Source organism: Sycon ciliatum, chromosome 13 (assembly GCF_964019385.1).
Source record: "Sycon ciliatum chromosome 13, ocSycCili1.1, whole genome shotgun sequence".
NCBI lineage: Eukaryota > Metazoa > Porifera > Calcarea > Leucosolenida > Sycettidae > Sycon > Sycon ciliatum.
The window spans coordinates 11,757,953-11,785,452 of record NC_088655.1 but is presented as its reverse complement, the minus strand read 5'-3'; the positions used below and the strand labels follow the sequence as shown (position 1 = coordinate 11,785,452).

Here is a 27,500-nt window from a genome sequence, read left to right as displayed (position 1 = left end):
ACACACACACACACACACACACACACACACACACACACACACACACACACACACACACATATACACTCCATTATACATGACTGGATTGAATGGATTATAATTTAAAACAAAGCTCATCTCTGTGCGCCAACCTGCCCTGCTTATCAACAGCTACACAAGCGACAATATGGGTACCTGTGTGGCTTAGCAAGTTACCAAACATGGGGTTTGGGGTTTGATTCCCAGTTTGATCGGAAGGTATTTGCAAAACCCCAGAAACCTGTAAGGGATTGGGAACCTTACATTGGTTGGAGAGGTGAAAGCAACGGGGGAGAGGGGATGAGCACCACCCTCAATACGTCGATCTCTGTGAAACAGCAGGTCTCAAAGACCTGCTGTCCCTGCGATCAGAACTTACTATGGGCTACCTCTTTCCATTTTGCACACAAGCAAAGTCACCGAGGCAATACCTCATTGGAGAGTGAATTGGCCAGATTGGAAGTTCGGAAGTGTTTCGGACTCGTCCGCAAAGGATGCGTCATATATCTCTTCTCCTCTCCCCCCCCCCTCTCTCTCTCTCTCTCTCTCTCTCTCTCATGCCTGACTTTTGTTTGTCATTATTGTCATTTGTTCAGTGTCCACAGTTGAAACTGTAAGCAAGGCCAAGTCGCAGTCGTTCAATCTCAACTCACTCAGGTGGGTGTACTAGGCAAGCATTGGCAACCCCTCCACACACACCCTACTACCGGTTGCAAGGATACATTCTCCACACTTGCCACTGGCGTTGATAATACCACCACCACCACCACCACCTCACACAGCTACACGGGGCAAAGTTGTGCTGGATGCTCAACAGTGTATGTCTTATTCCAGCGCCCACGCAGAGGCATTGCTCATGCATTCCATATTTGGCAATGGACAAATGGGCTTCCCAACCAACAGCTGACAGGTACTCAGGTATCACAATGGAGGTTGGGAGTCACCGTGGTGGCTACCAGTGTTAGCTGGGGATACTGTGACGACTCCGTACGACATGACTCGTATGCTGAATTGTGTGAGTCAAGTCGCCGTACATAGTGACCTTGTGTCTGGCATGGTGTTGAGCAAGATGCTTGTTGCGTCATACACACGTGTGTGTTGGTGTGTGTGTGTGTGTGTGTGTGTGTGTGTGTGTGTGCATGTGCATGCGTGTGTGTGTGTGTGTGTGTGTGTGTGTGTGTGTGTGTGAGAGTGTATGTGTATGTGTGCGTGCCTGTGTGTATGTGTGTGTGTGTGTGTGTTCTTGTGTTCTGGCAGGGTATACACCGGGCAAGATTCGTCTATGCCTGAGTTTCCGGACAGCTATGAGCTTATCAAGCTGGTCTTACTCCAGGTGCGTTTACCTGGTGTTAGCTGCCACCCTGAGTTCCCTTTGGACCGGAGACAATCATTTACGGTATTTTTCGGAGTATAAGCCGCACGTTGAAGTTTGAACACTCAAAATTCACCCAAAAAGGGGGGGGGGGTGCGGCAACTCCGATGATCAAATTAATGGTGCTAAAAAGGGTAGATGTCTGTATTTCGTGGCAAAAAATGGGGCGGTCGCTTAAACCAGGTTTTAATGTATTTGGCTGGCTGTTGCCATGGTGGTAAAAATGGAGGACCGGGGTGGGGGGTATGTATGTGAGTGTGGGTGTGAGTGCGCTCGCATGCATGCATGCATGTGTTTGCGCGTGCGTGGGTGTGTGATTCCCGGTTGAACAGATGAATGCTGGATTGGTGTGACATCGTCTTATGAACTGTAAAGTGGCAAACGTTTACTGCGTGCAAATGTTGCGCTGGTTCATGATGAGAAAATTGCGGGATTTTATTTCTTCAGTTGGATGTAAAGAGCAGTTTGCGGCGATTATATTGTCAAATGTGGGATCATCGCAAATATAGCGAAGTTTAATCTCTAGCAAAAGTTTCTCATTTAACGTAACCTTTGCTGTGAATAAAGTGTGTGACTTTGCTGCTTGTTTTCCCCTGCTGTCAGAAAATGGAGAAGAACAATTCCTATTCTTTCATTCAGCTGGAAGTGCACTGCGCCACCAAGGTCTGCTACCGTGTGTTCAGCCAGCGTGGGCGCTGCGACGCAGCGAACAAGGTAAACTGGCAGCTTATGATAAGTCTCCGCACCGCGTCAGTGCGCAATGATAAAGTCTGTGCAATGTGTGTACAAATTGTGTACACATCATTCTGTTGAACAAAATGGGTACTTGGGCTGTGTTTTTAGATCCTCAGAGAACCCGAAAGTTCTTGTATGCACCCATTTTGCCAGAATCACACACTGATGACATCAGTGTGATAATTTATCAGTGTGTGATTCTTACCACAATGACATCATGCTGACATCGTACACAAACATAGTTTCTATGATATTTTCACTGCGGTCTTCGAATGGCTGGATCCGTTCTGTAGTGGAGCATCGGTGTTGCCTGCGAGTGAAATGTATGCTCGTAGCTGCTGCGTGTAGAGTTAGTGAATGGTAGGATGTGTTTGTGTCGTGTGGACATTTTGTGTTTCTTTGAGCATGTATGCATGTGTGTGTGTGTGTGTGTGTGTGTGTGTGTGTGTATGTGTGTGTGTGTGTGTGTGTGTGTGTGTGTGTGTTTTCTGCCCGTCTGTCTGTCCATCCATTTGTCTGCTTGTCTATTTCATTGCAGTACATGTATGTGTTCTTGGAAGTGCTATATTTCTGCATGTCTGTACTTGTGCACACATTTTTCAGATTGAAGGAGTTGTTGATGAGAGTCGATTCGTCACCAGTGGCTTGGAGGCAATGGCGGTGGTTGTCGCTCTGCTACAGCGCTATCCGAAGGAGAGAGGCTGGACAAGAGCGGCCAAACCCGTGCACGCGCACATCGGATCTGTTCGTGCAAGACAGGTGTGTGTATTAGCAGATAAGATTCAGCTGCAGTTCTGCGCTGATCGTCCACCAATCACACCCGTACCTCGGTTATCCGGACCCCGAAGTTACGGGCACTTTGGTCTACCGGGCACCCTTTGGGCGAGTTTCAGCGGAAATATTACTACTCTTTTGTCACTTTTTTTGTGAAAATAGTGACGTCATATGCCATGTCTCTGGCCTTCCCCATCAAAATGCATGTGATTCGGAGTTAGGGACATTTCGAAGTTACGGGCAGTGCCTGGTCCCGGACCGTTCCGATAAGCGAGGCACGAGTGCACTAGATGTACTGTAGTGCAAGCGGTGGAAGGAAGAGCTGTCTACAACATGACGGCAAACACGACATCATTGCCAAGACCAGTAGAAGAAGACTGGACACCATAGCGCACGGGTGTGCTCAAAATTTGCGACAACACGGACACTTGAAAAACATTTCGGAAATATGCTTCCAAGCAGCAATGCATGTGCAGTCTGAAGTCTGGTTTCTTGACCTCTACTGTACATTTGCAGAATGCAAGGTAATTTAGCATGGGATTGATATCCATATAGCAGGGGAGAATTTACAAAACAAAACATGCTTGGAGAGCTTCGTTGTTTCTTTGCTTTGAAGTAGCGAATTTGGCGGTAGTATTAAACGGAGTTGGTCGTTTCTACGCTGAACACACGCTTCCTGCCAAACTTGCGCACTTGATTGACTCGTGACTGCCATCCGGCGCGCACGAGGAGGCCAGTCTCACCTTCCTTGGCTTTGCTTGTGTTCTCTTGTGTTGTGCAGCGCCATGCAGAGTTGTCGCTGACATTAAGCAGTAACACGGGCGTATCTGCAGAGGTCTCGTCGTTGCTCAGCTGTGTGTGGGACGAGGCGTTGGCCGGTTTGGACGTCCTGGCTGACTCCCAGTCACTTCAGTCTATCACCTCACAACAGGTAAGAGTCCACTACAGTAAGAAGTAGATCATCGTGTCCGTTCCCGAAGGGAACTCGCGACGGCCGCTAACACCCGGTAAACCCTAGCTGCAGATGCAGCGCCTAATGGTGGGGGTGAGGGGATAAGTCTCACAGCCATGAAACCCCATTAGCCACATCCATGCAAGTCCACTGTTCATGTGAATAATACAATGATAGAACAGTTCGCGTACAGGGCAGCAATGCAATGCTAACCTTTTCCGCTTCTGTCTCTTTTGATCTCTGCTACATGTGCTGGTGGATTGTCCATATTCTAAACATGTGAAAAAGGAAGAAAGAAAGAGAAATGAAAGTGCACAGGCAGATAGGCATTATGAATGGAGGAGAGCGGTGTGTATGGACATTGTTAGTATGTTATGTGAATAGCTGAGATGCAAAAACCCGCCACCAGGCAACATTTGAACATTTTCACATTCTAAATCTGACGAGGACCATTTCAAAACTGGAACCCAAACATAGATTTAGCTACAGACCACACACATGAAATGAATTCTTTTTTGGCCATAATCGGAAAATTGATTCGATGGATATGGCGGGGTTTTCATTCCAGCTCTTGATGTCCAGTTCCAGGAATTCAACCTCATGAATAATAGTAGCGCCGCGTTCGAGTGCACAGAACAGTGCATGTAATGCTATGGATGAGTCCTTCATGAGGTTCGAAGTCTCAGGCCAGTACCATACAAGCGATAGTTCCATTTTTTATTCTATTTATTTTTATTTTTTATTGTGTACGAGTCGGCAAGACCGACCTTTCTATGCCACAATTCTAAGTATAAACTTGCAACTTCCCGAGCACGGGCGATTTTGAAGTATGATGATGCCATCAATTCCAATAGGGAATGCTGCTTCTTGTGTTATTCACTGACCCTCTAAATACAGTGAAACCTGCCTAAGCCGACCGCTCAAGGCACCTTACAAATCTGGTCACTGTGTGAAGGTGGTCTCCTTGTGCAGGGTCTTTTTCACTGGAAATAGCATATCTTGGTCCAGGTTGCAATGGTCCTGTTGGGCAAGTGGTCACCTTATCCAGGCGCGTAGCACCGCCGTTGGGGATGGGAGGGGGGGGGGTGTCCCCCGGGAAATTAAAAATTTGGTTGCAAAATCCTGCATTCTGGGCACTTTTTGCAATGTGTTTAAAAGTGGTCCCCAAAGCCGGACCGGCTGGACCGGCTGCTATCTCCCTGTTATCAGAGTGGTCGCCTTGACAAGTTCTACTGTATGATGCTGTCAACCATTCTGTGTTATTCACTGATCCCTCTAGATCGACAAGGCAGAGTCAGTGTTGTTGAGTATTACCAAGGCAATCAAGGCCGGAGCCACGGTGGAGCTCGACGAGCTGTCTGCCCAGTTTTACGAATCTCTGCCTCATACTTCAAAGCAAACCATAAGCAGCATGGCCTCTGTTAGCCGTATGCACGACCGTTGCCAGGTGAGCCAATGTGTGTGTGTGTGTGTGTGTGTGTGTGTGTGTGTGTGTGTGTGTGTGTGTGTGTGTGTGTGAGTGAGAGTGTGTGTGTGTGTGTGTGTATATGTGTGTGTGTGTGTGTGTGTGTGTGTGTGTGTGTGTGTATGTGTGTGTGTGTGTGTGTGTGTGTGTGCGTGCGTGCGTGTGTGTGTGTGTGTGTGTGTGTGTGTGTGTGTGTGTGTGTGTGTGTATAACTAGAAAATCCACTCTAGGAATAAGATCACCTAAACCTTTTACAAGTTGTCATGTTGAGTGGTGACATCTGCTGCAATAGCACTTTTTATAGCTGTGAGCAAACTGGTTGGTGGCGAGAAATCGCCAAAACGTAGTGGCGCGAATTCTGGGCGGTGTACAGTATATCAGTTCTTCTTCCTGTGGTTGTCTTGTCTTGTTGCTGCAGTTAATCCGAGACATGGTGTTGGTGAGTGAAGCAACTCATTGGCAACGCTCACCTGCTGCTGTTGCTAAGCTGAGCGCCCTGCACTGCAGGCTGGAGCACATGGGTGGTAATGTGGCTGTGAATGGGGACGAACTGCAGCGAGTGCACACGCTTGTTAACGGTACAACGGTCAGGTAAGGATGGGCAGGTGGGTGTGGGTGTGGGTGTGTGTCGGTGTGGGTGTGGGGGGGGGGGGGGAGGTGGGGGAGGTGCGTGTGTGGGGGGGGGAGGATGTCAGTGTGTGTGCATGTGCGTGTGTGTGTTGGTGTGTGTGTGTGTCAGTGTGTGTCAGTGCGGTCGAGTGAATTTGTGTGTGGTTGGACCGGCAGGACTGCATGGGTAGCTACGGTGATGTGTTTGGCATCAGTTTTCACCCTACCTTGATGGGAACACGACGTAAACAATGAATACTGTAAAACTGGAAAGTCCAACGAGTCACAAAAGTTTAGTGTTTTAACCACCAATTTTTATCGTTATTTGAAGAAACGTTATCGCGAATCCGGTTTGAGATGTCTGTGTAAAAATGTGCATACAGATGGGTGGCCAGGTAGCCATTGTTAAACTTTCTGCACGTTGTCATGCAAAAATTTCAAAACGTTAAACGTTTTGATCGTTAAACTTTCCGGTTTTACAGTAGTACCGCTCTGTGACTGTGGTTCAGTTGCACCTGCTGTGGTTGATTTAACTGTTACGCGTACATGTACGTTTGATTGCTCTTTGCTTTACCACCATCTGCAGTGACAAGCCTCTCAGCGTTCACAATGTTTTCAGAGTAACGCGGCCGGCGGAGGAGGCAGCGTTCTGTGGAGTCCCCGGGCAAACATCTCTTCTGTTCCACGCATCTAAGGTACAGTGAAACCTATCTAAGATTACCGCTCAAGGCAGGCGAGTAGCACAACCGTTGGAGGTGGTCCAGCCGGAAGAGAGTCCGGGGGTGTCCCCTGTGAAACAAATTGAAATTAGGGTACAAAATCCTCGATTCTGGGCACTTTTGGCAAAAGTGGTCCGGCTGGAGCTGGACCGGCCGGAGTGGCTGCTACTCCCCTGCAAGGGAACTTCAAAGTTTGGACTCTGTTAACCATGTGCAGGTGCTTAGCTCATGTGTAGTCAGTGTAGCCACTTTCTGCAACATTCCTGCAGAGTCCGCTTTACGTAATCTGGGAACATGGATTCAGTGACTATGATGCAAGTCCAATGTGTGTCGGGGCAGGGTTGCTTCGCACGTGTGCGGTTGTGTGTGTGTGTTTGTTTGTATTTGTGCATTTGTGTGTGTGTGTGTGTGTATATGTGTGTGTGCGTGTGTGTGTGTGTGTTTGTGTGTGCGCGTGTGTGCGTGTGTGTGTGTATGTGTGTTTGTGTGCATGTGTGCGTGCGTGTGTGTTTTTGTGTGTACATGTGTGACTTGAAACTTCACTGGTTGTTTCTTTTACACATTGTGTTGGTTTGTACAGCCTTCGAACTTTGTTGGAATTCTGTCACGGTAAGAGCACATCCGAGTCCCATGGTGTTGACCAGTGTTCGCAATTTCAGATCTGTGGATGTGTTGCCTTTCGGAAAGGAGCACTAGATTTGTATCGTAGTGGAGGGAGGATACGGAGGGGCAGTCACACACAATACACGGGTACCCTTGCGTGTGCTATGTGTACAATGCTAGGAGACACACAGACTTCTGTTTTCCGACTCAGTGTGGGAGACCGTGTATGTGAGATCACCTGTATGATAGGGCCAGAAAATGAAAGAACTTCAGAATCATGATGTGCACTGTGAAAGCTGTGAAAGTGCTTGTCTGGAGAATTTCTGAAACGCGCAATCGAAATGAACATGGTCTGTCGAGACGTAGTCTTCTCTCAGAACGCAATGGTCACTTACACACATGATTGGCTTCACTGCCTGCCGCTGAGCTTATCTTTATCCTTTTCCAGCAAGCAGTTTCTGGACTAAACATTGATGCTGCATGCATGATTGTGCAATGAGACGTGTCCACTTTGGCGCTCTGCGGATAATGGCCAAGAAAGGATGTATTTTGAGTGAATTATGTATCTAAGGGCCGTCCGTAAATATCGAACTTTTTTCATGAAACAAATCATTTTAGTTTAGACCCAACCCCTCCCTCCCCCTCAGAACGTAAAAAAATGTTGACATACATGCATACACAACGGCCATGTACTTGAATCAATGTTTTCTGAAACAAAATTGGTCTACCCCCTCCCACCCCATAATGAAATTATTTCGTTTTGTGAAAAAAGTTCGATATTTATGGACGACCCCTAAGTCCATGTTTGAGTAATATTTTAGAAGTGCCTTAGTTGGGATTTGAGTGTGAAATTTCTATTTTGCATGAAGGTGCTCCTTGACCTTAGATGTGGATGACACTGAGCGTCAAATCTCAATTTTCTCGAGATTGGCGTCTGTGTATTCCACCTGTACTTTGCTATCTGGTGATGTATAATACAGTTAGACCTCGCTTATCCGGTCCTCTTTCATCCGGTCCTCTTTCATCCGGTCCTCTTTCATCCGGAAGAAAATCGTTGGTTACCGATTTATGGCTTATGTCATGCATACATACAGCATGTGTGTTCGATTATCCGGTTCCCTCGCCTATCCGGATGTTTTAGTGGAAAACGGACGCGTGCGGTTAAGCGAGGTCTGACTGACCGTACCACCTTTGTGGTATCAAAGCTGCACCCTGTATAAGCTGCCCCCCCCCCCCCCCCCTGTATACAAGATGTCAATTTCCAGTTTGTATATTTTGTACGAAATGAATGTTTTTGATATAACTGGCCGCACGGGGCAATCTCGACCCTATTAGCCGGGTGAGAAAGTGCAGCTTGAACCCTGGTAAATGCGGTGTTTGCTGCAAGCCTGGATCCTTGTGCTGTTTTGTTGTCTTGTTTCTTGCAGTGGTCTGTTGCTGCCCAAAGTAGTTGTTGAGGAGCATGGCCGCAGCAGAAGTGATTCGGGTCTGCTGGGAAACGGTATCTACTTTGCACGGCATTCCAGGTGAGTTTTGGAAGACGAGAGTTTGGTGTCAAGGTTTTACTCACAAACCGCCTATGTGGATTCACAAGAAGCGTGCATTTAGAAGTCTGAAGAAAATGTTGAACATTAACAGTCTCTGCTGGGATGACAGCTACACCATAGCTTAGTGGTTAGAGCATCGCTGGCCTTCAGCAAGGGTCCCTGGTCCGAGTCCTGGTGGTGACAGTCAAGTTTTCTTCAGACTTTTCCCGTTTTCATTTCCCCTCCAAATAATGAATATCAAGGTTGTGTTGGAACACAGCCATAGCTACACTGCTTGAATTCGTTTTGAATCCAGGTTTTGAGTAACAGCGTGCAAGCGCACATACCCGCAATCAATACCAACTGTATCGGTATCAAGCAATATCAATTATGCTATTGGTGGAGTCAAGAACAGATTATAGTATTGTGCGTGCACGGTTGCTGTACATGAACTGTTGTTGTTGTGGCTATGATTTTCAGCACCAGTGCGCTGCACTACTCTGCACCGAGCCAGCGAGGAACACGGCTCATGCTGGTTGCTGAGGTCATGCTAGGAAAAACCTTTGTAAGTGATGCGATATGATTGCTTGCACACAACGGCAAACTTTTGTAAGTGACGCAGTATGGTTGCTAGCGTTAGCACAAACTGGCTTGAATAGAAGTGGCTGATGTACAGTGACACCTGCCACCACTCAAGAGACTTTAAACGAATTTGGTCCGCGTGAACAGGTTGTCTTCTTATGCAGGGTCATTTGACTGGACATGACATCCGTTGATCCTGGTTGTAGTGGTCCTTAGGGACAGGTGGTTGCCTTGTCAGAGTGGTCACCATGTTAGAGTGGTCGCCTTGTCAGAGTGGTCCCCTTGTTAGGCTATGCTGTACACTGTAGAGGTGTTGTACTGCTCACAGAATGCTCAATACCCGACCGAGCAGAGCTTTATCACAATGGGTCATTGCTGTCACCGTTGCCCGAGTATCGCTTTTTGTGAAGCTCTGAATTGAAACCCTGTTGTATTCAGCCTGCAAGCCACGCAGCAGTCCATTGCGGGACAAGACAAGAACTGATGTAGTTACATCGAGCATGCGCATATAACACAGTTGAAAGAGGCAGGGACAGTACGGAGAGAGACAATGCTGCGGGAATCTCTATGCACTACGAAACCCAATAGCACTGTAGCACCTCCTTTTGTGTGGTAGAAGTGATGATAAAGATTGGGCTGTGAGTTTAGACACCTCTATTGTTTATAGTCATAGACGGGAGCCCTTGCAAGTTGATTCTTGAAAAGAGGAAGTTACGATGGAATGCTCATTGCATGCTGCAATGGCTGTCCTGTGCAAGGGGGACTGGGGTGGCGAAGGGGCGAAGAGCGCAGAGTGGAGTGACGGTGTGCGCTACACTTCCTTTTGTGTGGTAGAACGTAGAGCGTAGAAGTGTTGATAAAGATTGGGCTGTGCGTTTACACACTTCTATTGATTGCTCTAAATCAGCAAAATTAACGTTCGGCGCATATCCATTTTCGGTTATTTTCGGTTGGAGACCTGAAATTGGTTGCGGCTGAAATTTTGGTTCGCAAATTCAGTATGACATTACATACAGACAGCAGCAGTAGAGGCTGAAGATTTTCATGCGACCGAAAATGTGTTTTAGCCCTCAGAGGCTGAAATTTCAACGCGCTGAAAACTTGTATTCTTACAGTCAGACGCCCTGCCCCCTCTTCCCCTATGCATGTGTGTGCTGCACTGCCCATGTAGGACACTACATCAAAGATGATTGGCTGTACTGCACCACCGGATGGCCACGATAGCATTCACGCTGTTCCACCGTTCAAGGACGAACCGTCAGAGTTCCAAGCCGAAGAGTACTGCATCTTCAATTGTAACCAGCAGTGTCTGAGGTAAGCAGATCCACAGCAATATTGTAAGTCAACATATGTTCGGGTCATATTGATTACTGTCTGTCGAAAATAAATTAATTTAATCTATTTTCGGTTATTTTCGGCCTGGGCACTTTTGGCCTAACATTTATTGTGGACGAAATTTTGTTTTGCAAGTTTCAGTGTGACAGTGCATACAGGTGGCAGCAGTACAGAGAGCCATTTTAATGCGGCCGAAGTGTGTGTTAGCCCTGGGAGGCCGAAATTTAAACGCGCTGACATTTTTTAGACTTACAGTATCACAATGTGCATTGTGATGTGCACTTGGACTGAAGAGGTTTTGTGATCACGGGTAAACGTGTTGAGGAGATGTTACTCGGAAGTTTTAGGCTATCCTGATGTGTTGTTGGGGGCTGTTGCATGATGAGCATGACTCTGTGTGTGTGTGTGTGTGTGTGTGTGTGTGTGTGTGTGTGTGTGTGTGTGTGTGTGTGTGTGTGTGCGTGTGCGTGTGGATTTGTGTGTGTGTGTGTGTACATGTGCGCGTGTGCACGTGCGTGTGTGTACTTGTGTTTGTACGTCCATTTGTGGGTGCGTTTGTGTGTGCATGTTCTTATGTTGGTGTGCGTGTGATCAGGTACCTGGTGGAGTTTACACTGCCGGGCGAAACACCAGCGGTGACTTCACTGTGTGATGAGCTGGATGCCATGTCCATGGTGAAGGCTGTGGATGGCAACACTAGCGAAGGTCAGTTAGGTGCTGCTGCGGCGGTGTAGTGATATCGATGTACTGCTGTATGTTACCACAGTAAAACCTGGGTTAGCCATAACTAGTGCAGGGTTGGCTGCGGACAGCCATTTAGGCGTGAGGGAGGGGTAGCTGAGCTGAAAACTGTCGAAATTCGAACCCAAATTAGTGCATGTTATTGATTCACGGGGTACTCGGTGCAAAGAGTGGTGCGGTCAATACCGCAGTGACCGCACCGTGTCTGACGCCCCTGCTATGTCTGATCCGCGTTCCACTGTATTTGAATAGTCCTGTCCTGGCGGTGTATGGGTGTCCTTTGTCTACTGCTCAGCTGTCAGTCTGATGGAAGTGCTGGACGTGCCGGATCCACTCGCCAAAGTCGACGCGGGACTGCGCGCGGGTGGAGTGTCCGTACCACTGCGCTCCGTACACGTCCGCGCCAAGCTACTGGATCTGGCCGCTGAGGTATGTACGGTGCTCCTCAATGAAATCCAGTCGCGTCACTCAAGTGCACACACCGAGCGTTGCACAGCCCTGGACATGTTAACACTGGCCTGCGAGATAATACAAGGCGCAAACTTGCCTCACGCGACTGGATTTCATCGAGTAGCACTGTAGTTATGCTGACCATATTCTCAACTCGGATACTGAGCCAATATTAAATATAGAGCCGAGGAGAAAGGGCAATTTGACATTGGGTTTGATCAACTGTCAGCCAGTGTGACTAGATCATAATTATAGACATTGGCAAGAGTACATAACCACCCAAGAGTGTGCAACAGTTACTCCAGCCATGGGGTCGGCAATGGCAGACGTTCACATCACGTGGCAAACGATATTTGGTGTATGTTGCCTATTGTTCCTGTTCCAATGTTGTCGGTATGGTGTCATTGTTAGGTTGTAGTTATGCAAGAGTACTACAATGAAGGAGACAAGCCGATCGAAGCCAAGTATGTCTTTCCACTGGATGACTCGGCTGCAGGTGAGTCGTCTGTATTGCATGGTGCTGTGCGTGTGTGGACATGTGTGTGTGGGGGGGGGGGGCTTTGTACAAGATGTTTACCGGAGGATGTACCCACTGTGCTGACAGTGCTCAACACCGCGGAGACAGAGCGTAATACAGAACAACAAGGACAATCAAGGCTTGTGTGCTGCTACTTCAAGTTTCATGCTCTTGCAATCATCAGGCAACATGAGGATGGGGTGCCGACCATGCCGGTATATATGCCAGGAGAGGCTGGGTCTTGTAGCGCTGTATGAAAAGCTGTGTGAGAATGTGTGTGTGCGTGTGTGTGTGTGGGGGGGGGGGGGGCTCTATAGGTTTCAGGGCTAGAGGTGCTCCAACTACATCTGGAACCTGAAGAAATCTATCGCCCAGTACGAAGTTCAATGGAGGATAAAAGATCGCGCCCGACTGTCCTCCAACATCACAAAGCGGTGTTCCCTCCGTACCAGAGACAAGTACCCCATCCTGAACACGCTAGGTTCACCATCCAGCCTCAACAAGCGCTCAGAAATGGTGTCCAAGTGCCGACACGAGAACAAGCATCTCCTCAAATACCACGGTGTCACCCATGGGCGTAGGAATCGGTCCGGCAGGCCTGGCGGTCGCAGGACCAATAATTTTCGAATTATTATTATTTATTTTTACATTTCAACCTTGTTGATGGCTTGTGTTGTACTGGTACCATGTGTTTACATCGACAATGCGGTGTATCATCAGCATGCATATTCTTATTTCTCATATTATTATTCTGTAGCATTAAAATATGGCCTTTTAGGCCCAATTTTCAAAAAACATCCCGGGGAGGACCCCGGACCCCTTCTCACGATTTCGCCGCACCAATATTAAACTGCTTCCTACGCCCCTGTCACCTAAATATGTCTCCACAGCCTCCTGCCTACACCATTCACACGGTTGCTCATAACACCCTGCCCACACTAGCCATATACATGTACACTGCGCTAATATCACACTGCTAGCTCTGTCATTACCTCTACAGCCTCCTGCCTACAACATCCACACACCTTGCTCACTGCCTCCTGCCCATAGCAGCCACACATTCTGCGCTAACATTGCACTGCTAGCCCCCTGCCTTCAACAACCACACACTCTGCACACAGCCTCCTGCCTAAAATAACGCCGCTAGCCCCGGAAACCTATACAGCCCCACATTTTCACACAGCTTTTCATACAGCGCTACAAGACCCACCCTCTCCTGGCACATATACCGGCATGGTCGGCACCCAATCTTCATGTTGCCTGATGATTGCGAGAGCATGAAACTGAAGTGGCAGCAAACAAGCCTTGATTGTCCTTGTTGTTCTGTAGAAGATGTTTACAGGATGAATAGGTCTTCTTCAAAGTTGGACAACATTATTCATCGACTAAATTTTATGCTCCCACTGTATGTGTATGTGCAGTACAAGAATGGGGGGGGGGGGAGGAGGGGGGGGGGGGGGGAGGGGGATCCTACAGAATAACCCTCAAGGGACATTCAAGTTTGAGAACTTACCGCCGTTACCCCACTGTGTGCGTGCGTACGTGCGTTCATGTGTGTTGATTGCCATGTTCCCAGTGTGCGGCTTTGAGGCATTCATCAATGACAAGCACATTGTTGGTGAAGTGAAGGAGAAGGAGACAGCACACAGGGAGTACAAGGAGGCTGTCAGCAAGGGACATGGCGCATATCTGATGGATGAAGAGACTCCGGTAACTACCAGCTTTAGTTTGTGTAATACTCTTTGTACTGTTCTAACTAACTTTTACATAGTCCTCTTTGCTATGCATGAACCATAGCCAGAACTTTAGTGCTTTGTTGAAATTTGATAGTGTTAGGCTTGTGTCGATTTCGAGTACCATTTCTTGTGCGTGTGTGTGTGTGTGTATCTGTGGTCTGTGTGTGTCTGTGTGTGTCTGCATCTGTGTGTGTTTGTGTGTACACATGTACGTGTACGCTTTTTGTGTGTGCATACATATTTTACGTGTATATGCACACACGTGTGTCTTCTCCTGTTCAGGATGTGTTCACTGTCAGCGTTGGTAACCTGCCACCGTCCGCTAGAGTCCTGATCAAGATCACGTACGTGGCAGAGCTGGCCGTAGAGAATGAACAGATCCGCTTCAGCGTGCCCGGCAGTGTGGCTCCGTGGACCAGCACCGCTGCCATGCAAACTGAAACACAGGACGTGACGGAGACGCGCCACGTTACCGATGCCACACCAAGGTACGTGCTTCTCTTGTGATACGGGGAATCCTAGTCTGGGTTTTTTGTATTTTTATCCTTTCAACATTCCTGGCCCGTCAAACGACTGCCAAATGTGAAATCAAGGGTGATAGCCAAACACGACAAAATATCAGAAGCAGTACAAAAAGGTTTGCCGCTATCTCTCCAGTGAGAATGCACTTCCGAGTTCCGATTCTACAGTACTGGCAACTGAAACCCGACCCCATGAGCGATGCGGTGGGTTCACATTCTAGCAGTCTCTATTTCGTAGTTTTACAACCCCGTGTTGGGTGTTTGCGATGTGAGCGCACCGCCCAGGGGGTCGGATTTCAGTTACCAGCACTGTAGCATCACTCCCTATACGTGCACTGTGGATATTCGTGTGGGTGGTGGTGAAGTGTCTTTATCAATCATTTTTTTACAACAGCAGGCCGTTGACATTTTTTTCCTGAAATGTATCTGTGGAATACGGTATTTGAGTGTGAGCCAGTGATGCTCACAATACCAGGTTTATTGTCTTCTATGTACTAGTGTGGAGTGGAGGCTCTACGGTAGCCAGTTTTACACCTTCCCTCAAACACTGCCCCAAAGCTGTCACCACCGTCGCTGCCACCGCCACCACGATCTAATAAAGTAGAAGAGTGAACTCTGCTTACAGGCGCGTGCGCCGGTGCCCTTGAAGGGGGGGGGGGGTCGGGGGCCTCCCCCATGAAAAATTTCAAAAAATGAAGCAAAATCCTGCATTTTCAGCGAAAAAGGGGGGGGGGGTTCCGGGCACCCAGGAACCCATACGTGGAACGCGCCTGGCTTAGAATATGTAGACCTAGCACTGGATGCGAACCCAGGATACTAGGCGGCCTGCACCTGCACACACACACATATTCTTGGATGTCAATGTTCACAACTGTATAAGTGACTCTCCAAAAAGAAAAAAAACTTATCACCCATCATTCTCCTGTTTTGTTGTGTTGCGTGTCGTTGTCTGCCCTGCTCGCTACCAGCGGTGAGTTCTCTCTGCAGATAGCAGTGGACATGCCGTTTGACATCACGTCCATCAAGTCCAGCTCTCACCCCTCCGATCTCAAGATCAAGGTACGGCTTGTTTGTTGTTGTTGTTGTTGTTGTTGTTGTTGTTGTTGTTGTTGTTGTTGTTGTTGTTGTTGTTGTTGTTGTTGTTGTTGTTGTTTAGCTTTATTTTACTTCACCAGAAGCACAGGCAAAATCTGCCTTCTCGCTGGGCGTATTGCCACAGTTCTCGGAAAATATTGAAGTTTGGTACCAGGTTTACCATAATTGTGTGGCCGAATTACAACAGCAAAAGCTTGTGAAGATGACTACTTGGGTAAGGCTATCACCTGTCCTAGAAGACCGCCGAAGCCGGGACCAAGGGATGCTATTTCCAGTCAAATGACCGTGGATAAGGAGACCACCTGTAACAGAGTCTAAGGTGTGTTAGACAGGTTTGAAACTGTAGTTTGAAACTAATCAATATGATTGTCATGATTGGGCTGACGCGGTGCAATATCTCCTGTCCGGCTTTCCTGACTCCGGTGGCCCGGGGAGTATTGGATGAGTTCACCTCCAGCTACATTTGCGATAGCAGCTGTTTTCCCCTGTCCTTTGGTGGGCTGAATATCGGTTGCACGGACTTGTGCCAGGTTATCAATAATCCTGCGTCACATCAATGCCGCTGCCGCTGCTGCTGCTACTTCTGCTGCTGTGGTTACGGTCTGGGACCCGAAACATCCCCGGGGGCACGCACCTGGATATTAGTAATGCTGTTGCAGGGTCTTACACAGTGGTGGTAGCGGTGGTGGAAGTTGTGGTGTTTTATTGATTATTTTCTCCGGGGACTTTGCCCGGGTGATGTGACCAATGTGTGTGTGTGTGTGTGTGTGTGTGTGTGTGCGTTTCGCGTGTGTGCATGTGTACAGAGCACGGCAACGAAGGCCGTGTGCCAGCTGAAAGACGGCAGCCAGCTCGGCGATGGCTTCCATCTGTTCGTGTCTCTTGCCGAGATTCACGTGCCACGCATGTGGGTGGAAGAAGACACATCATCCAGCTCACAGGTTAGTGGATATTGGATTTGATATAATATTTTCAGGGATTCTCCAGAGGCAAATGGATGCCTATCAAAGGGAGTCTCCTGGGGAAAGGAAGTGAAGGTGGCTGTTATGAGAGAGGGAAGAAGGGACATGACAAGGTGAAAAAATAAAAATAATACAAACAGGAACAGCAGAAGCTACTTGCAAAAATTGGTATACCTTGCAGAGAATACTTGTATGACAATGAGTCACTACGACTGTGAATCCAACAGCATGATCTCACTGTGAGTAGGGACTTCTACAGCCTTATCTCGATACTAGTACTTCCTCCGTTAAGAAAAACTTCGTGATGGATTTTTGTGGGACTGGTTTGCGCACAAACTGCCGTGAAATTAGTCGCAATCACTTTCTCGGCCTTTCCTGGCATGCCATGAAAGAGGTACGATGCAAGGAAAGCGACCTTTCACAACAAGCCGAACGGCGTCGATGGTTGCACTGTAGAAACATAGGTGATGACAGTAATGGCGAGAGAAACTGAAATACAAATTCTCCGAGGGGATAATGCGCTGCTTGGCCTCTCTACTACTCTAGCACTGAGTTTGAGAGTGATAGAGAGCGATGTAACAGAGGAGCGAGCTCACACAATGAGCGAGTGAACAAGGAGCTGTTCCGATCGCACGGCGCAACGAAATAATCCTGAACTCAAGTTCTCGTTCAGCCTGCGCAATGTCCAGACTCGAATGCTGATGACCATGCATTCTTTCAGAAGTCTGCAGGCCGACGCGAATCTCGTGGCTAAAGAAAGTCGACTGGACTTGCTAGCCGCTGCCGTTCAGTGCTGGCAGGGGTATCCATCAGAGAAAATGGAATCAGTTTGGCTATGCCTTTGCTCCTCGTTTCACGGAGTTCTGGAGAGCGAAGATGGAACCAGGGAGTCGTGAAATATTTTTTCGACTCCCTGGTGGAAACGAGTAATCACCACCGCGGCGGATGACGCAGCTTGAAAGCCAGCTTACTTGAACAACGGCGACGTCAAGTTCAGCGGAGTGTGATCAAATAAGCCGGGGGAAGGCTGAAACGAGCTGAACAACGACTCCAGAGAGATGACGGCTCGCGTGCAGCAGGTGACGACACCGACGCAGGGTCAAGAATGAGGCGAGCGAAAGCGAAGCAAACTGAACTCTCTGCTCACTCCAGCAACAGTTTCTATTGTAAAAAGAACTGCATTGGTCCAGTGATTTGCAGTCGATACAAACTGTTCTTGACCTGTTCTAAGCGTTTTCATATCCATCAAAATCCATCACGAAGTTTTTGTTAACGGAGGAAGTATGTTAGGATGTCCACCGCGACATCCGGTACTTGATGTGTAACTAGTGACATGACTGGTATACAGGCATTCGAATGCTTAACTCCGTGCGCATTCATTAGGCCATCCTCTACTCCGCGCTTGCTCATCTGGGGATTGTGAGTTTGTGCGTGCTCGTTATCGTCCGTTTGTCTGTCAGTCTGTATGCATGCTTCTGAATCTGTCCGTGTGTCCATTCATACATTTGTCTGTGTCCATTCATGTGTTTGTTTGTGTGTCCGTCCATTTATGCATTTGTCTGTGTGTCAGTCTATGCATTTGTCTGTGTGTCCGTTGATTCATACATTTGTCTGTGTGTCCATTCATGCATTTATTTGTCTGTGTGTCCGTCCATTCATGTACTTGTCTGTGTGTTCATGTATTCGTCTGTGTGTCCGTCCGTTCCTACATTTGTGTTTTGTGTCCATTCATGCATTGTATGTGTGTCCATCCATTCATGTATTTGTCTGTGTGTCCGTCCATTTATGCATTAATCTGTGTGTCCATGTTGTGTCCATGCATGTTGGCTGTACAGGCATGCATGCTGACGTTCTATCCAGAGTTTGAGTCCCCGCCGAGTGATAGCGAACGTCAAGTCTACTTCTTACTGGACTGTTCCAATAGTATGAAGGTGAGAAGGACGGACTGCACACTGTGATAGTGTCACTTACATGATGTGCAGAAAGGCTATATGGTTTGTAACACAGTGTGTCATGCACAACCCTGCAATCATCAGACAACATGATAATGGCGAGTATGCCGGTATTTGTGTGGGGACTGGGTGTAAGGTTAAAATGCAAAGGTAGCCCGTATTCAGTTCTAACTGTGGGACCAGGACGTATTAGAAACCTCTTGTTTCAATGAGCTCGATATGCAGGGACGTGGACTGGGGTCCGTTTGAAGAGTGGTCCCAGGCTACTGTAAGACATGTTGTTATGAGGAGTTGCGAACTTAACGACCGTTCGAAATCCGTAAGTTAAAGATGTGATACATTATCGATCTTGCGGTCTTCAGGCTTGCTATTTCCCTCCTCCAGCATGCCCAGTATTGTTCATTTCAGAGGGAGGGTGAGGATGGGGAGCTGCTGGCTGGGGAGGGAAGGGGCTTGTGAAGTCAACAATGTTTAGTACAGGGACACCATCAGATATTTGTGACAACTTCTTTGAAACAGAGAGCGGAGTTCGTGTTTCTCCTTGCTTGAGAAGAGGCGATACCAGTGCAGAGTGGATTGGAAAGAGTGGGTCTTCTTTAAACTACTTCCTATGAATGAAGCTGCCGGAGGCCTCGCCGCTGCGACATAGTAGAGAAGAGGTGTGTTAGGCACGATGTTGTAAGAGCCAATATTCTAACGAGCCGCAAATATGATTTGCAAAACTTGACCGGTTTACATGTACCGATGATAATGATTCTCATTCCTTCTCACTCATTCTCACTCATTCTCACTCATTCTCACTCATTCTCACTCATTCTCACTCCTTCTCGCTCCTTCTCGCTCCTTCTCGCTCCTTCTCGCTCCTTCTCGCTCCTTCTCGCTCCTTCTCGCTCCTTCTCGCTCATTCTCGCTCATTCTCGCTCATTCTCGCTCATTCTCACTCATTCTCACTCATTCTAAGCGCTCACCAGCAACAGTATAAGTATCGATTTCTGTATAATTTTTTCTACGTTAGGCCATGTAAAATATATTGATTGTTTATCGTCAGATTTTCCCGAGAAATCGGGGTGGACGGGAGGTTTTTAATTTTATTTTTTATTATGCATTTATGGCTGTAGGGCAGGTGTTCGCAACCCCAGAGGATAATGGAAAGTGGAACAACCAATGTTACGTAGAAAAACGAAGAAAATCAGGCAGCTTATGATCAGTTTCACTTTTCAAGCCCATAGCAACTAAGTTATGGTTCAGTCTGTGGACTTGACCTTCGAAAATCTACGGCCATGCTGATTAGAGGCTGTAGACCGCAGTACATACAGTACATTTACCAGTATTAAAAAATTAAATAATTCGGCGGGGAGGGTGAAAATTTGGGGCGGGCGCGGACGATAAACAATCAAATTTTTTTACTTGGCCTTAACGACAGATTTCTCCTCGTCAACTTTAGGGTTCACGGCTTGCCACTAAAAGCACCCGTCACGTGCGCCTCCATTTTGGATTATGGACGCGCGCTACAGCGCCTATCGAAGTAAAAAAATATCGACTCGAAGTCTAGCCGGAGAGCGTACTTTTTGAATTTTTCCTTGGCTTCAGTGGCTTCACTTCACTCGGGCTTTGCATTTTTCTGACTGACCTGGACTTGATGATGGCGGCGGTGGCGGTCTTGGCGAAAGATCCAGTTCCATCTGAGACACTCTGTCGTCTTTTCTTATCTGCTGAGGTTCTGGCAAAGCGCAGCTGCATCGAACCTGACTAGATGTAGATGCACGCATCCTTTGTTTGCCCTGCAAATCTCGATCTGTTGCTCTTCTTGCTGTTTGGCCGCTGATTCCATGGAAGAAAATATTCTTCCTGTAAAGAGGCCGAAACTGAGCTAGGGCGCGTCAAGATATGTAGGGTATACAAAGAAAAAGAAATGTCATGGTCGTTTCAGCAGCTCACGACAGCCAACACGCTCCATCGTCGGGATTGGAAGTATCCAGCACGGCTGTTCCGAGCGCTGCTGCTCTTGTTATTCTTCTTCTTCAGAAATTCTCCACACCTTGTCGGCCAAAGTACGCGCGCGCGCGCGTGCACGGAAAATAGATGCGCTGAGCCGTTTCTTGTTCGATTTTGACAAATAATGGCTTGTTGTTTTGCTCTCGACCTTGGCTATCCTTCTACCGTTCAGCATTTTACGGAAACGCAACGGCTCCCCCTGTTTTTTTAGCCGAACTTTGGCCAAAGTTACTGGAAAGCCCGGAACTCGTTTGAAAAAATACGAACGGTGGAAGTCTTGGAACGTCTTTCGTGCGTGTGGATTCAAAAATTCAGGCAGTTTGAGCCAACCGTAATGAATCCCGTAGAGTTGAAAGTGAGTGATATTGATGGGAAAATGCGATTTGAGCACTGACCGATTGTGTGGGACAGTATATGCACGCGCCTGTCACGTGCATGATGTAGCTGGCGACGCTAGCATGCCAATCCGTGAACCCTAAACTTGTTAGATTTAGTACTTTGTTATATAATACCGTATTTTGCCGGTAATAAGTCGACCTCCAGACTTGGGGCCTCGATTTACCGGTTCAAGGGCAGTTATATCCCAGTTTTAAGTCGACTTCCCCATTTTAGGTCAGGTTTTAACTTTTAGGTCATTAAAAGGTCGACTTATAACCGGTCAAATGCGGTAGGGCTTTTACAGTAATCAGATCGGTGTATTTTTCTCCACTGGACCTTTGTGTGGCACAACCATCTGGTACTGTGCTGCAGGGTGCGTCGCTGACAGCCGCCAAGAAACTCGTGATGCTGGCACTTCACTGCATGATGTCATCGGCGACATCATCCTCTTTGTCATCATCATCATCGCAGGAGTGGCGCTTCAACATTTGCCGATTTGGAACAGGTCAGTTCTCTCGTGTGCGTCAGGGGCGTCGCATACAGTACGGTCAGTACGGTATTGACCGTACCACCTTTTGCCCCAGGTACCACGTGAATGAATAAAATACTCTGATCTGGGATCTAAATTTCCAAATTTTTTGTCTCAGCCACCGCTCCCCCACGAGTAAATTGTAATGGCTGACCGTAGCACACTAAAATACCTTCCGACGCCCCTGGGTAGTTGTAGCGTTCAGAGAGACGACACGAGATCCTAGTACTCGAAGGGATGACCATTTTGACCCCAGATTTGGAAGCCCTACCTGATCCCTGAACTATGCAACTCTCGGTCGTGGTCACGGCTTTGATCTGCTGACCCACAGCACGGCCCAGGCAAGCGATTGCATATGCGAGAATATATCAAACAGCCTGGCCCCTAGGGCAACTGTAGCGGCCAGCCCGGGGTCGAAACCCGTATGATCTAGTGGCACTGTTGCCTGTGTGGTCTCCCAGTGCGTTGCAACTCCCTGGTGTGCAAGTGTGCCAAGGGCGTCGGAACCGCACCGGCCGGGGCGGCCATGGCCGCCCCACTTTTTCGGCCGTTTTTATTTTTTATTTTTTTATTTTTCATTTTAGCACACTGCAACAAAGCGCGATGATCTCAGCGCAAACGTGGCAAATCCTTGTCCCCGATCGTGGTTTGTTGCAGAATCAAAAGTCCATGTACAGTGAAATGGCACCAAATGCCTCGGAATGCTTGCAATTGGCTTCAATTTTTGAATTTTTTCCCGGGGAGGGTAATGTTTGCCCCCGATCGTAGCATCTTCTTGGTTTTTTGCAGAATCAAAAAGTCTTTCATTGTAGTTACCGTACACTGAAATGGCACTAAATGCCCGGAAATGCTTGCAATTGGCTTTAATTTTTTGAATTTTTTTCACGGGGGACGACCCCCGGACCCCCCCCCCTTCCATGGCCGCCCCACCTCCAAAGTCGTTCCGACGCGCCTGTGTGCTCAGGATGCTTGCTGTTCCTTTGAAAAACAATTATCCTATTTGATAACCGCAATCAATAAAACTAGCTGAACCGACATTTGTGTACTTTATTCATGCAATGTAAAAACTGTGGAGACGATGTGCAATAAAAAAATATGAAGAAATGGTGTAGAGAAAAAATATGGATTCAAACAAGTTTTCGTACAACACTCATCAGGAATCATCGTTGTACTAAAGGACACTGAAACAAAAATTGAACTATTATAGAAAATCTAAAAGAGAATTGGTGAGCACACATGCTCATTCCCTGGGCACTGCAAATTCACAACTCATTTCATTTCACATAATCATTTTCAACGCTTCGGCAAATTGCCATCATCAGGATACAATATGAAGTGGAAGTCTGCCAAGGAGCAGTTATATACACTAATTTGTGTTCTTAGGTGTTGATAATATTTTTTTATGACTACATATGTGACCTCAGTGCTAGAAATATGACATGTCTAAAACTAGTGAAAGATCACAAGTTTTCACTGACTCATATGCTGAGTGAAAATATGTTTGAAGAAGAATGTGATATACCGGCTGCAATGCAAGTTGTGCAGGGAAAAATACATCGGAGAGACGGGTCGCACACTGGAGACAAGACTGGAGGAACACAACGGTGAAGCTCGTAGGCGCACTGTGGATAAGCCATGGGGTGACCACATGCGAGCTAAGCATGCAGGGATCAATCTAGGTGTCGGGGGCAGCATCTTCTCGGCAGTGTCTGTGGTTGCAAGAGCCAGTGACAGGGCAAGCCGCAAATTGCGAGAGGCAGTGGAGATCAGAAACGAAGGCCCAGAGATCAACACCAGTGCTGGATGGTCATTACTCTAAAACAATCACACCACACTGTCTATCTAGGTGACAGTATTTACTGGAAACCACTGACATGGTCACATTCGTGAATTGCTTGCGAGAAACCTGTTCAGACATTTCTCAAGTTATCTGGTGACATCTGCGCTGTGCTAACTTATTACCAACACCCAGCATATGAGTCAGTGAAAACTTGTGATCTTTCACTAGTTTTAGACATGTCATATTTCTAGCACTGAGGTAACACAATTATGTAGTCATAGAAATATTATCAACACCTAAGAACACAAATTAGTGTATATAACTGCTCCTTGGCAGACTTCCACTTCATATTGTATCCTGATGATGGCAATTTGCCGAAACGTTGAAAATGATTATGTGAAATGAAATGAGTTGTGAATTTGCAGTGCCCAGGGAATGAGCATGTGTGCTCACCAATTGTCTTCGAGTTATGAAGCTGCAGGATGCCTCACCGCTACTTCATAGAAAATCTAAGTTAGAGAAATAACACTAAGAGCAACAGCAGTGAAATTTACAAGTGTGAATTTTAACAATCAAAGCGAGAAATGAACAAAGGAGAAAGGAAGGAAAGACAACGTGATAACACATAACAGCAGTACAGTACACCTAGAACATTAACGGCCAAGCTTGGCCGCACTAAAAACGACACGTTACTTGAACAATGGGAGGGAGCAGTGAGTCGGAGAGCAGTGATGGTGAGAGTACCGGTGAGAATGTTAGTGTTGTGCGTAGGTTTCGTGGTAGCAAGTCTTCAGTGTACAATCATCTGCTAGCTAGTCCTGATTGTTGCAATTCGTATTCCGACTCTCCTTTCACTGTATTGTGCCGTGGTCGTCATGGTTATGGACTACAGTTAAAAGTGTTGGAAGCTATCTATCAGCGTCTGTATAAGCCTAATTTGTGTGTACAGAAAGATAGTATAATTGGGTTGAAATTGTTCAAGTAACGTGTCGTTTTTAGTGCGGCCAAGCTTGGCCGTTAATGTTCTAGGTGTAATGTACTGCTGTTATGTGTTATCACGTTGTCTTTCCTTCCTTTCTCCTTTGTTCATTTCTCGCTTTGATTGTTAAAATTCACACTTGTAAATTTCACTGCTGTTGCTCTTAGTGTTATTTCTCTAACTTAGATGTTCTATAATAGTTCAATTTTTGTTTCAGTGTCCTTTAGTACAACGACGATTCCTGATGAGTGTTGTACGAAAACTTGTTTGAATCCATATTTTTTCTCTACACCATTTCTTCATATTTTCATTGTTTTATTGCACATCGTCTCCACCGTTTTTACTTTGCATGAATAAAGTACACAGATGTCGGTTCAGCTACTTGGTCCGCGTCAGCAATATTGTCGCTTATCTTTCAGCTTTGTTATTATGTCGCCAATGCTCACTTGGCAGCCCATTTTATCCCAATTCTGGTTAGTTGGTTAGTTTACAAGTACCTGAAAGGTCTAGCTAGATTTCGAGAGCGACAGGTTGGTGATTCTGATTGATACACCACCGCATCAAAATAGATTATCTTGTCACACTGCGCAGGCAACAGCAGCGCGACGTACCAGAAAATAATCGGCTACTCGGAATCAGTTCCCGGGATTTTACAAAACGGCCGAGATCACTCACATCAGGGATCACTCGCCAAGCTGAGATCGCAGTTCCCTCACCTCCAGCTCAACGCTCAGAGTATCCAGCGAATCGTGGAGATTTGCAAGTACTGTACGAGTCATCGTCGTTCAAAATAAATCTTGCAAAGAACGGCGACTGATTTAAACCACGCAGGCAGTCCACGCGAAGTCCTATAGAGAAGGCGATCGTCACGGTCGACTTTCCTTTAGAAACTAGCCAGGCAGCGGAGAGGAAGAGAGATGAGCTTGCGAAAGTGAGAGTATCGATCCTGAGCAAAAATTATTTACTTTGTCACCAGCGCCGAGAGCAGCGACGAGGAGGACCAAAAAAAGTATGAACCCTTCCTTGGACAATAAATTCCTCATGGCCTGTTGTCATTCTGTACCTTGCCTTCCATCATACCAAGTTTTATTGTCTCAAGTGCACTCGTTGATGTCCAAAGTCTAAGTTCAAATTGTCGAAAGATAGGCGACAATATCGCTGACGCGGACCAAGTAGTTTTATTGATTGCGGTTATCAAATTATTGTCTCCTCGCCGTGTGTTTAAATTATCCTATTTTCAAAAGTTAAACTCGGATGTTGAGCCGAAATAATCATGGACAAAAAGAACTCGCACTCGCTGACTGTATATGATCTGGTTACGTTGGTGGACAGTTAGTCATAACTCGTAACATTTTGTCCTTTCTTTTTATCTACTTTCCAAAGTTGATGTATTGTGTGAGATGTTTGAGAAGAGCCTACTGTTGTTTGGTGTAATGGCATTCTCCGAACGGTGTTTGCCTATAATATCGTGCATGTGTATTTTCTTATAATCATGTGTTTACCTAAGCCACACTTCTGTGGCTCTGTCCGCAGATTGAGTAACTTTGGCGTAACATTTTTCATCGTCTTCTTCTTGTTCTTGTTGTTGTATGTATGTTGTTGTGTTGATTGTGTTGTATGTTTTAATGTTCAGACTGGGAAGAGTTGTTCAGTGTTCCCATGGTGTGCAACAAGGACACCTGCCAGCAAGCTACTCAGTTTCTTCAGGTAAGCAGGAGCACGTCCAGGCACGTACGCAGGGTCACCTCTAGGGGGGTTTCCAACCGAATCGCAAACAATGACTCGTTTTTAACCCTTTGTATTTTGTATTTGTATTTCTAAAGAGCCCAAGGAAATTTTCAAAATTATGCATTTTTTCGTGTTCTTTGGATCATAACTTCAGTTCTACTGACTCAATCTTTTTCATTATCTTAGGCTTCCTGGAAGTGGAAAGGTACCAGGGAGAGAATGAGGTCGACCATGATAGCCAGGACACAGTACAGTCATGTACATATCCAGCGTTATAGGCTATAGCGGTAGAGTGCAGCGACGTTGCGAAAAAAATGCCCCAAACTGGGCCAAAGGCCCAAACGCGTCCTGGTCCAGCGATTTCGATTTTTTGCTGTGTGCTCTTGAAAATATCACAAGTGAAGCCCCTGCAAATTTGAGCAAGTCCGCGTACGCCTGACGAAAAGTCTCAAATTCTCGATACTCGAGTCGCACTGTGTGCTTTTGAAATTGCGAGATCGCGGCTCAACTCACGAACGATTTATATCAGGAGACATTGCTCACAGCGCGTTGCAAATTGTTTCAACCGACCGCTGAGAGTTTTCTTTTCGACCTGGATATTTGGATCGTTGGATTTGAGCGAGATTTGACTGAGTTACGATCTGTTGAAGTTTTGCATTCTTGCCAGATCGATCGTGCGCCCTACCAAATTATGCCCAAGAACGTTGCTCGTTTGGAACATTTGGGGGTTTCCGGGCAACGGGACCCCCCCCCCCCCCCTGCGTACGCGCCTGACGTCCAAGAGAGAATACAGGCAAGGTGACTAAGCGACATCCTCTTGGAAGGGGTGTTTGTGGAAGGGGTGTCGGTATTTGGGCTTGTGACATGCCCACAGTTAGTTCAAACATGGAAACAAGAGGTTGTAGATTTATACTTCGAAGTAGGCGAATCGTTACTCCTCAATACTAAATGTTGCAGTGTGTTTGTTGCAGGCATTTTTCAGACTTAGCGTGTTTTCATCGTCTTCGGGGTATTTAGCATATGTCTGACCAAAACACCAACTTGCATGGCTACTGCCATGCATATTCGTATTGTGCTGTGATGGCGCACTGCTAGCGTGTAGCTGTCTAACTATAATGTAAATTCGTAGACCGGCCTGTGGAATGTTGGGCCCTGTCCTGTAAATCAACAAATATTCGGCGGATATTTTTTTCGCCTGGGCTTTTGAGCCTAAAATTTGTTGCGGCCGAAATTTTGTTTCGCAAGGTTCACTGTGACAGTGTACAACTTACAGGCAGAAGCAGTAGAGGCTGAAATGTTGATGCAGCTGAAATGTGTTTTTTTGCCCTGGGAGGCTGACTTTGAAACACGCCGAAAAGTTTGTAGACTTGCAGCATCAGCTCATCCATGGTCTTGTGAGCTGTGGCTCATAGCAGTGCATTTTTTTCATCATGAGCATTAGAATACT

At 46.9% G+C, this 27,500-nt stretch overlaps 1 protein-coding gene across 2 annotated transcripts in view; it reads left to right on the top strand.

Annotated features, from left to right (window-relative positions):
• LOC135830047 (protein mono-ADP-ribosyltransferase PARP4-like) overlaps positions 1-27,500 on the top strand; it is a 62,352-nt gene that overhangs the window by 6,020 nt on the left and 28,832 nt on the right. For both annotated transcript variants that reach the window (XM_065342430.1, XM_065342429.1), the window contains exons 3-24: positions 615-675; positions 1,276-1,351; positions 1,994-2,104; positions 2,729-2,884; positions 3,681-3,830; positions 5,131-5,298; positions 5,735-5,907; positions 6,512-6,620; positions 7,225-7,253; positions 8,675-8,773; positions 9,254-9,338; positions 10,527-10,669; positions 11,286-11,395; positions 11,727-11,860; positions 12,293-12,377; positions 13,975-14,108; positions 14,417-14,622; positions 15,624-15,714; positions 16,557-16,691; positions 18,548-18,643; positions 21,410-21,542; positions 25,959-26,032. In XM_065342430.1, the coding sequence (XP_065198502.1) occupies positions 615-675; positions 1,276-1,351; positions 1,994-2,104; positions 2,729-2,884; positions 3,681-3,830; positions 5,131-5,298; positions 5,735-5,907; positions 6,512-6,620; positions 7,225-7,253; positions 8,675-8,773; positions 9,254-9,338; positions 10,527-10,669; positions 11,286-11,395; positions 11,727-11,860; positions 12,293-12,377; positions 13,975-14,108; positions 14,417-14,622; positions 15,624-15,714; positions 16,557-16,691; positions 18,548-18,643; positions 21,410-21,542; positions 25,959-26,032 (2,558 nt within the window). The remainder of the gene's footprint in view (positions 1-614; positions 676-1,275; positions 1,352-1,993; positions 2,105-2,728; positions 2,885-3,680; positions 3,831-5,130; positions 5,299-5,734; positions 5,908-6,511; positions 6,621-7,224; positions 7,254-8,674; positions 8,774-9,253; positions 9,339-10,526; positions 10,670-11,285; positions 11,396-11,726; positions 11,861-12,292; positions 12,378-13,974; positions 14,109-14,416; positions 14,623-15,623; positions 15,715-16,556; positions 16,692-18,547; positions 18,644-21,409; positions 21,543-25,958; positions 26,033-27,500) is intronic.